Consider the following 11,047-nt stretch of genomic DNA (forward strand, 5'->3'; position numbering starts at 1 on the left):
TAATTAAAAGTTTTTTTCAGAATTAAGTTGTAGGAAATTAGTCATCCAATGTTTTATATCAACTATGCATTCCGTCAAGCTTTTGAATTGGTAAGTTTTATCAGGGCGTGAAGAAATATAGAGCTGAGGATCGTCAGCACAACAATGAAAACTAACGCCATGCTTCCTAATGATATCTCCCAGTGGTAGCATGTACAGGGTGAAAAGCAGCGGTCCTAGCACTGAGCCTTGCGGTACTCCATACTGAACTTGTGATCGGTGTGACATCTCTTCATTTACTGCTACAAACTGATAGCGGTCAGATAAGAATGATTTGAACCATGCTAATGCAAATCCACTAATGCCAACATAATTTTCGAGTCTATTCAGAAGAATGTTGTAGTCGATAGTATCGAATGCAGCGCTAAGATCGAGTAACACTTATAGAGAGATACAACCACGATCGGATGTTAAGAGCAAATCATTTGTAACGCTAATGAGAGCAGTCTCAGTACTATGATATGGTCTAAATCCTGACTGGAAATAATATATTTTACCAAACTATCTAGGGTTTTGTTTTCAAGAATTTATTTTTTTCAATAAGGCTTTTTTCCTCATTATGATATCAAGACAGTAGAATGATCATGACATTTTTAACTTTATGCCCTCAAACATAAAAGAGGTCATTGTGTGAATTGCATTTTTATGTATTAAAAAACAAAATCAAAATTGAACATCATGACATTGACCCACATAAAGAAAACATAAAGACACATAAAGAATAGTATGCTGAAGCACCAGTAATACAGTAATTCATTTAAACGTGTACTTTTAAAACAGACCTTTAACACAGAATGCAGTTCAACAAACCAGTTAATCTCACTTTCAAAATGTATTGAAAGTTTCTTAACTTATTCTATAGCAAATGTTTTCGCCCATCAATTACACTTTGTCACTCATAAAACAGTGACTTTAAAAAGGTGACGTTCCAAAAGGTATGTTTTGCTTTTTACTTATCTTGGATTATGTGCAGACACGAAAATTCATTTACAAAATAGGGCAGGTGTAACAATGGCTAAAGTTCAGGGCTGGTAATCAGAAGACTGCTGGTTGAGGGGATGACAATGACTATTCTGGCTTTGAGCAAGGCTTGTAAGCTCAGGTTCCTCCAGAGGGGTTTTCCTATATTCAGAATATACTTTAAATTGCTTTAGATCAGAGCTTGTCCATAAAGAACAGAACAGTATTAGCAACAATACCTACAAAATATTGGCAATACAAAAAATGTGCATTCAGTTATTTTCAGGTCTTTACACATTTTGTATGTAGCTACTTAAATAAGCCATGTTCTCTTTTACAGCACTGTAAAAAACTTGAGATGACGTATGTTGGAAGCACTTCCAATGACAGTTACATTTCAAAGGAATTTCAAAATAGCAAGTCATTGTGGAAAAAACTGCTGAAACAAGTATTGCAGGAACTATAGAATAGACTGTACAAGGATGTAGAGATAAACCTAACATAAGACAGTACAAACAAATTTAGACTGTGCTTATGAAACATCACACTATGTAATAATTACGTACCTGGTAAATATGCATAGCCAAGTGTTAGAGATTTGTTGAGCGATGTTTATGTGTATGTGTTTTGGCATATGTTCAGTTGGGTTCAAAATTGGAATTTTATTGGAGGATTTATTCCCGGAGCCAGTTTAGTTCACTGTTTGGGTGATATCATGGGAAATATTTAACTTTTGCGATAAAAGAGTTCATTGTACCATGAAAATGTCATTTTCTGATGTCAGACAGATGAATGGCACTGAAAATTCTTCAAGCAGGAAACTTCATGAGAAACAAGTGTTGAAGCTGTTTATGAATCTCAAGCTTTTAAATGGCACCCATTTTAAAGGAAAACGTACTGAGAGATATGCATTATATTGAATATCAAAAGAGTGAAAAATATGTTAATGATGCTTTCGTATTTTAATCTGTGTTGGCGCTCTGGGCCAAGGTGTTGAAAAAGTTTATTTAGGATCAGAATGATCCGAAACTTGGACATTTTTGGAAGGATAAACTTCAAAGGCACAATAAGATGTTTTGGATTAAAATATCCAAAAACCACTACTAGAACAATGTTATATATTTTGTTGACTTGTGTACTTACATTATCCCAAATGTTTCCAAGAATATGTAAATCCAGAGAAATAAGCCATATTAACCACGCATGGACTGTGTCACCTATCATACCCGTTTTACCCTCTATTTCTGTAATCAGGGAAACACCAAAGACACTTTAACACAGGGAGTGCAGAATTATTAGGCACGTTGATTTTCTGATCATATTTTTTTTCCAGGCACATTTGACCAATTCCAAACCACAGTAATCCTAATAACTACTATTGATTTAGTATTTAATAATGTATAAGTGATATATAATTGTTCATGAAGGCTGGAAATGAAAAACACCTTATATTCAGGTGTGCAGAATTATTAGGCATGTTTTCTTTTACAGATAAATTGAGCCAAAAAAGAGATTTAACTCAGACTGAAAAGTCAAAAAGTATTAAATGCCCATGAGAAGGATGCAATACTAATGCAATACTAGACATTGCAGTTAAGGCATGACCACTGGACAGTGAAATGCTCGTTGGGTCAGCAGGGTCAGACAAAAACATGTGGCGGAGAAAAGACACCTATTAACCGCAAAAGAATTAAGAATTAAGGTGAAGAATTAAGGGTGAAACCATCAGGAACCCTTTAGTCTCCAGCGCCACCATTTTCCAGAGCTGCAACCTACCTGGAGTCTCCAGAAGTGCAAGGTGTCAGGATCTCAGAGACTTCAGTTAGGTAAAGAATCCTAAAAAATGACCCCCACTAAATAAGAATCACAAGCTGAAGTGTTGTAAAATACATGAAGAAGGTTTTTTTATAGGCTTTATGGACAGATAGGTTGAGAGTGACTCTTGAAGGACCAGCACCACATCCTCTAGTACCACTGTTTGAAGAATTCATCTTCCAGAATCTGGCAGTACGTTTTGGGAGTTCATTTTTAGTCCATTTCTGCAAAACGGACTTCAGGATGGACTAAAATGAACTTCCAAAACGTACTGCCAGATTCTGGAAGATGAATTCTTCAAACAGTGGTACTAGAGGATGTGGTGCTGGTCACCTTGCACTTCTGGAGACTCCAGGTAGGTTGCAGCTTTGGAAAATGGTGGCGCTGGAGACTAAAGGGTTCCTGATGGTTTCACCCTTAATTCTTCACCTTAATTCTTAATTCTTTTGCAGTTAACAGGTGTCTTTTCTTCACCACCTGTTTTTGTCAGATCCTGCTGACCCAACGAGCATTTCACTGTCCAATGGTCACGCCTTAACTGCAATGTCTAGTATTGCATTAGTATTGCATCCTTCTCATGGGCATTTAATACTTTTTGACTTTTCAGTCTGAGTTAAATCTCTTTTTTGGCTCAATTTATCTGTAAAAGAAAACATGCCTAATAATTCTGCACACCTGAATATAAGGTGATTTTCATTTCCAGCCTTCATGAACAATTATATATCACTTATACATTATTAAATACTAAATCAATAGTAGTTATTAGGATTACTGTGGTTTGGAATTGGTCAAATGTGCCTGGAAAAAAAATATGATCAGAAAATCAACGTGCCTAATAATTCTGCACTCCCTGTATATTATGTGTTTTATTAGACAGATAAGCAACTTTGAATACATTCATCGACAGAAAACGAATGATTGTTATATAGCTCGACACAGTCTTATTGTTTAAATCTCGTTTTCTTGATTTACCACGAGTACAATGTTTTACCATGCCTAATATCACTCGAGCTTACTGCATTGTGCAACAAGTGTCTCATAGTAACCACAGAGCGAACTCACAGAGTAGCATTTTAACAATTTTCAACACACTCAAATGATGTGTCTAATAATTATGATAAAACAGCGCTGAGTTACCCCACATACGCATGAACGGAAGAAGTGGAAGCAGTCGTCTGTGGCATAATAAAAGCTCTGCGAAAACAAGGCATCATCAAGCTACGCCTTTGTTTTGAATAAGTGACCTAGAGCGGCGAAAAGTTACATATTGTGGCTTTAACTGAAATAAAATATTTAAAAAACATTTCACATTTCATTTTAACTTGATATAGGCCTACTAAAATTACTAAAACTGAAATGAAAATGAATTAAAAGTATATAGACATTTAAAAAAACATAAAATTACAAAAACACACATCAGAATATGAATAAAAACCCATTAAAATAACTTATTATTTAAAGGAGGTTAAAGAAACCACAGAGTGGAAAATATCATTTTAGGATTTAATTATCGGATTATGTTCACCGTAGAAATAAATGTTATCACCTTATGTTGAGTAACTAACTGGTAGTGAGTCAATAGTGTCACCTCTAATGAATGCAAGGCTGACTGATTCATTTATCTACAGAGATATTTTTTGGTTGCTACTTCCTTATAGACCATGATCTCATCCTGAAACTTTACCCTTCAAAAAAGAACTTCCCCTTCCAAGTCACCTTTTTTTCTAAACTGCATTGAAATGAACTATTGTAGTGAGGAAATCCTGTTGGCAAACCATCCTTTGTGTCAAGCCTTTATTGCTGGTGAGATGTTACGTGCATGAACTGTAGTGGTGATTTGAGCCATTCCTGTTATCCAGTAACATTTTGTCTTCATAATTTTTTTTGGGGGGGGAAGGTACATGTTTTTCATGTTTTTAGCATTCTACCATAGTGACATGTTAACCTGTTATTGGTCAAGCTCAGGGAATCAACATATAATAATTATGGGTAGATTGTTCAGACATTGGCCGTGAAGGTATCCCACCCTGTTAGGGACATATGCATAGTTATCACAGAATGTTAATAATGTAAATTCTAAACAATAATGAGCTTTTCTTGGATAGTACATGTCCCTTATGCCATCATAGTATCTTTTTTCTTGAAACAATAACAAAACAATTATGGATGAATAGAATGTCTAGAATGTGCCGCTCCCACCACGTGCATCACGCGCTGCACGTAGGGCACTAAGTGCTGACGGGGGCACCAAATATATATATAAACTAGTTTCACATTATTTATATGCAGGTGCATAAAATTTAGTAGGGACGCTAAAAAAGATGGACGACACGTCTTCACTCTCTTCAGTTGACGTAAGTGAAGCCGCCAGTGTTCAAATATGGCACTGACATCTTGGGTAACTCGAGTCTGTGAAGTAGTGAGCGCGAAGATGAGCTGCAATCAGGGACATAGCACAAGATCCCGGGCCCTATGCATAGGCAGTCCTGATGGGCCCCCATGTTCCATGTTAAAATATATTCCAGACTTTTCAAGGGCCCTCTCTCCCCTTGGGGCCCTGGTAATCAGTACTGGTTTTACCCCCAGTCCGACACCCCTGGCGTGTCAAGGTCCCGCCCACACTCCCGCCTAATCAACAACTTTCAAGCTCCAATCTCCTCCTGACGTTCCCGAAAAAGGTCTGTTAGTGCCTCAGTGACAACTTCGCTCAGAGAAGCTGTCAGTCACAGCTGTCAATCATAACGTCACACCCCCCGTTTATATAGCATCAAATAATTAACTAAAACCAAACTTATTTAAAGAACGAACACTTGAACTAACATCAGCGTGATAAAAAATGACAGAAACCATCTTTGGAAAAAAATTTTTTGAAATGTAATTTGATTGTTAAGTTTGTCTATGTCCCATTACATGTCATGGAGAGGGCGCGATTTATGGCCTATACGGCTTCCAGTCACCTGGGGGGCGATCGAGACGCGTCGGCTTCAGTTTTCAGGACTCGTGTGGCAGGCTTGGTCCCTACCAATATCCAGTGACACTGATTTGTCCCTAGCAATAATTTCGATCAAAAATTAAAATATATTTATATATAACCAATTGTCCGATTGTGTCTTGTGATTTTTATGAATTACTTACTTTATTGCGCACACACGTGTGTGCGTGTGTGTGTGTGTGTGTGTGAGAGAGAGAGAGAGAGAGAGAGAGAGAGAGAGAGAGAGAGAGAGAGAGAGAGGAGAGAGAGAGAGGAGAGAGAGAGAGAGAGAGAGAGAGAGAGAGAGAGAGAGAGAGAGAGAGAGAGAGAGAGAGAGAGAGAGAGAGAGAGAGAGAGAGAGAGAGAGAAAGAAACTCAGAACCTGGGTAAAGGACCCCACTCCGGAGAAGGACCTTTAGCAGCCTCCCAGTTTCTCTTGAAAAAGGTAAGAAGAAAAGGAGCTATATGAAGAAGAGTATTGAAAATAGGTCGTAAGCCCACAAAACCATACTCTTACTTTGTGCAATGTGAAACTGTAAACAAATTCAGAGTCCAGGCATCTGGAATAGGGATTGCAGAAATGGGTATTTATTTAAATATACATTAAAATGATTATTGGATTAGAACCTCTCGCCAAATTCCATGAACTCCATTTAGCTGTCATTACTTAAATCATGCCTGTGTTTGCCCATATTTAGGATTGCTTCCCATTAGCTGCTTACATGTACAAAAATAACCGTGAAGACTTAAATGTAAACACTACTTTTGTGTCTTTATCAGCTTTTCCATATATACTGGCCCTGATAATCTTCACAAATACGTATCTCTTGCTCCATTTCTGTAAATCACATAGACAGTAAAGGGTAAATCCATTTAATGAATGAATGACTCTCTCTACACGTTGCACTGGTCTTCGTCATAGCCGCTTGCACCACCTGTTGGTGAGATCGACTAACAGCAGATGAGATTATGCTCGGTAATCTACTGCTATACCTGCAGTTCCCGGATGTGAACTGTTGAATTTTCTGTCTAATTTGAACCACTGATTTTGTGGACGCGAATTTGTAAAGCGAAATAAAATGGACCGAAAATTGCTTGTCGAATATTATAGGTTGTATTTTTAATCAGAATTAATATTTTGGAAGTGAAATCTGAGAGGTTAATATATGGATTATTGAAGGTTGAATAATGAAAATGTGTGTGAAATTTTTTTATTGAAATATTCACATTTTAAATATACAACCATGTTGAATTTCAGCCCATAAAATGCAAGCCCTAAAAATACAATGCATTTTCAAGTAGGCTAGTGTAATTCCACAAGCTTTGTTGTTTCAAAAACATTTGCCATTATTTTACTTTCGTAATTTTTGTATTAAAACTAATATTGTCTTTGTTGTTTCCAAAAATGTGTTGCTGTTCATGCTGAATTTCTCATCGTTTAAAAAACGACAAATACAGTAGGCTATAGGCCTACTTTTAAAAAAATCTGTTCTTTTTTGGTATAAGAAGTCACTGTTTTGTTAGAAAAAAAGTTAATGTAAAATTGCATCTATAGCCTACTCATTAATGGTTTGAACATGTCAGTGTTTCACCATAACAGTCCATCAACATCTAAACAGTCTCCATTGACCAAAAGTTATTTTCTACGTGCTGTCTCTTTTCAGTTGTAAAACAACGCCCCCTGTTGGAGTAATTTATTACAGCAAAAGCCTTTACAAGCCATTTGATGCAAAGTATTTATTTTATTTCATTTAATACAGATACAGATTACACACAGACTCAAATTATATTATCACTTAATGCTGACATATTTATAATATAAAAAAAAATCATATTATTTTGTATGCTTTGTATGTACCATGAATCTGAAATTTATTTTTATGACACATTTGTTTTCAAATAGAAAGAGTTTAAATTTAAAGCATTTAGTGCTAATTTAAAGAAATATGTATATATTTATTCTATAAACTGTATTTGGATAGCTTTATAGAATGTATGAAGAAACTGAAAACATATTATATAGGCTATATATTCCCAGCAGTTGCCACCACCAGTGTCCTTGAGCAAGGCACTTTACTCCATGTTGCTCTAGGGGGATTGTCCCTGTAATAAGTGCAAGTAAGTAAGTCACTTTGGATAAAAGCGTCTGCCAAATACATAAATGTAAATGTATATAGACACACAGAGAAAGAGACAGAGAGACATTGTGCCATGAAGCTTGTGCCAACCAAGAATTACCATCAGTAATCCCCTGCAGAGACAAAAACAGAGATTGTGTGATGGTGCTGGAGTATCTTACGGGTTAAGTGATATACATTTTATTTCAAAACTATAAGCAACAATTGCATGTGTATTTGTTTGTGTATATGGACTTACTGCATCGCCTTTCGTAATCCCTACAGCAGTTTTTGCGGCAGCGATAATTGCAGTTGCAACGGTTGCGGATGTCAAATCTCTCACCACATCTCTTTCGACAAGAAACTGAGGCTACACCAAAAAGAGATTTAAACAAGCATTAGAAGTGAGTGGTGTTAAGGAGGCATAAATGTGTACAGGATTGTACCAAGGAGTGTGTGTGAGAGAGAGAGTTACTCTGATTGGGTGGAGGTCTTAGGATAGTAGTTGTTGTGGCTGAAGTAGAAGTCCGTGAGGTAGTATAAGTAAGAGATGTAGTAGAAGCGGTTGAGGTGGTAGAAGTAGGAGATGTAGTAGAAGCAGGTAAGGTCGTAGGAACAGGTTGGCAAGTGCTTGTAGGGTTGAAGACGACAAATCCTGGGAGATTCTGGCCAATGGTGGCGGTGATCCAACTCTGATACTGTGAAACACGCGTGTAAACACCAGGAGAGTTGGGATCGGCACAGCCATAACCCCAGCTGGTGATACCAGACTGAACCCACACCAAACATTGCTTGCTCACCATTGGACCTCCAGAGTCACCCTACAGAAAGACAGAGAGTTTTTGTTTATGGGACTGGCCTGTACATACTGTATATAAAATGTAAAAATGAAGCACAGATAGATTGTGTATCAAGAAAAAAAAAAACCATAATGGACTTTCAGACATTCAGTATGTTTTGATGTGCACACTTAATAATAATCGTATTGACTGTTGTACCTGGCAGGTGTCTTTGCCTCCCTGTGTTAAACCAGCACAGATCATGTTGTTGGTAACAGATCCAGAACCCAGAAGAGAATTACATAGAGGGTTGTCCACCACTGGAACCATGGTCTCCTGCAGAGTCCCAGGAGCAGATAGGCTCACTGAACGTACACAAACACATGTAATTATTAATTAGTGATGTTAGAAGTAAATGCATATGTGAATTGATGAGTTTGTATGTGTCTGTACCTCCAGATTGAACATCTCCCCAGCCTGTGATCCAACTGCTGGTGCCAGAAGGGAAGCTGCTGTTCAGTGCCGCCAGACACACGGGTCTAATATAGTCATTAAAGGTAACTGCGGAGGACAGACGCAGCAGAGCGATGTCATTGTCGCTGGTTTGACTGTCGTAGGAGGGGTGAACAATGATCGTGGCAACATTTCTACTGATTTCATAGGTATTGACTCCCTGCTGTGTCCTCTTTCCCAAGTACACAAGCAGGCTGGATGCACTGACACTGAAAACAAGTGAAAAAATGAAGAAAAGAATGAATAAAAAGTGTAAAAACAATCTCTCAGAGCCATAGTTGTGTGTTGATGTGAATCTTACCCAGGTAAACAATGAGCTGCCGTCAGCACCCATTCACTGTTAATGAGGGAGCCTCCGCAAAAATGACCTCCATTGGTAGAGCTGTGCAGACTGACCTGCCACGGCCACGATCCTTCAGAGGCATCCACACCACCCACAATACGAGTGTTTAGAGGGGCTTGTCCACAAACTGAGAGAAAAAGAGAGATTGTTCATATGCGCATTTCTGTGCTATTTGACTATTTCTAATATAACATATGAGGAACGAGACAAGCTCTTACCATTCAGCTGAGAAAGTGAACCTGTAGTGGAAGAAACAGAGTCATACACATTAGAGAGAAAAAAACGCTACTTTAGCTGCAAGACAAGAAAGAGAACCATTGCAGAAACATTTAGTCTTGATAAAATTTCTACCTTAAACATTAAGTTTAAGTCCTTACCTTGAACAGATAAGAGCAGGGCCAAACTGACACATGTTAACCTCCACATCTTCACAGACCGTCTCTTCTCTTGCAGAATGGATGGAGATGGTGGATTTGGTTCTCTTTGCCTCTTTATATTCACTTCTTCAATCTCTGCTCGTCACTCGTCTAATCACTCTAATGTCACACTAATCCATTTTTATTATTATGTTCTGCTCCTTGCCCTGTTTTTACAATGCAGACCTGTTAAACATGTATTCTAGAACTAAATTCACTTAAACTAAATTCTTAAATGCAAGTTTTGTTAATCTGTCTAAATCGAGCAAGGTGATCATGTTAAATCTTAAAGGGAGAGTTCACCCGAAAGTAATTTGCTTGTGCTCATTTTTCCCCAAACCTTTTTTTTCCCCGTCACCATTCTGTATATTTCACCATTCACTGCATGTAAAAAAGACACAATAATATTATTATTTTGGAAACTTTGGAGATTTTTTAAAAGATTTAAAGTAAAATATAAGTCTACAATCTACACAAAAGACAGAAACACTTCTGTTATCTACTATATAAATCAATTATAAAACTAAAAAAAACATCACATCACAATGAAAAAATCCCAATAGGCCTCAGATATACAAAAATAATAGAAACTACATAGAAATTCCCATGCATAGTTTTTAAAGTATGTGATCAAATAGCCCATTTAGTTTCTCTTTCATTGATTTTATGTCATGTTTGAATGATAAAATGATCCAAAATATAAATTTACACAAGCAGTTAAGATTCCTTTTCAGATAAAAAAAATACAGAGCAACATGCAAACGAATGTTAGTTGATTATTTAGAGAAGACATTCATCACACAGCAATTAAAGTAAGCTCAGTTTATCTGGATTTGTGCAAATTGGATTTATGCAACAACAACAAAAAGGTGTTGGTGAAACACACAAATACAAAAATGACAGTATTTATTAGAGTCTAAGACACCAATTAGGAGCTAAAAAACAGCATGTGACAGTTGGAAATTTTCAAGTCATTGTAAAAGTGTATCAGAGGGCAGGTGACTCATTGAGTGCTGCAACTAGCGCTTTAGTAATTCAAGTAATCAATTTTAAAACATTTCATCTTCATGAAGAATCCCAGAAATAACATGTGA

At 37.0% G+C, this 11,047-nt stretch overlaps 1 protein-coding gene across 1 annotated transcript; it reads right to left on the reverse strand.

Moving 5' to 3' along the window:
• Positions 1-8,025: 8,025 nt before the first annotated feature.
• On the reverse strand, positions 8,026-9,963 carry prss60.1 (serine protease 60.1; the record flags this gene model as incomplete). Its single annotated transcript, XM_079841340.1, has 8 exons — positions 8,026-8,036; positions 8,162-8,272; positions 8,378-8,723; positions 8,901-9,046; positions 9,135-9,403; positions 9,496-9,664; positions 9,756-9,776; positions 9,915-9,963. The coding sequence occupies 8 exons, from the start codon at positions 9,961-9,963 to the stop codon at positions 8,026-8,028; spliced, it is 1,122 nt and encodes a 373-aa protein (XP_079697466.1).
• Positions 9,964-11,047: the final 1,084 nt, after the last annotated feature.

The sequence above is a fragment of the Gobio gobio genome, assembly GCF_949357685.1.
Source record: "Gobio gobio genome assembly, chromosome: 17".
Lineage (NCBI taxonomy): Eukaryota > Metazoa > Chordata > Actinopteri > Cypriniformes > Gobionidae > Gobio > Gobio gobio.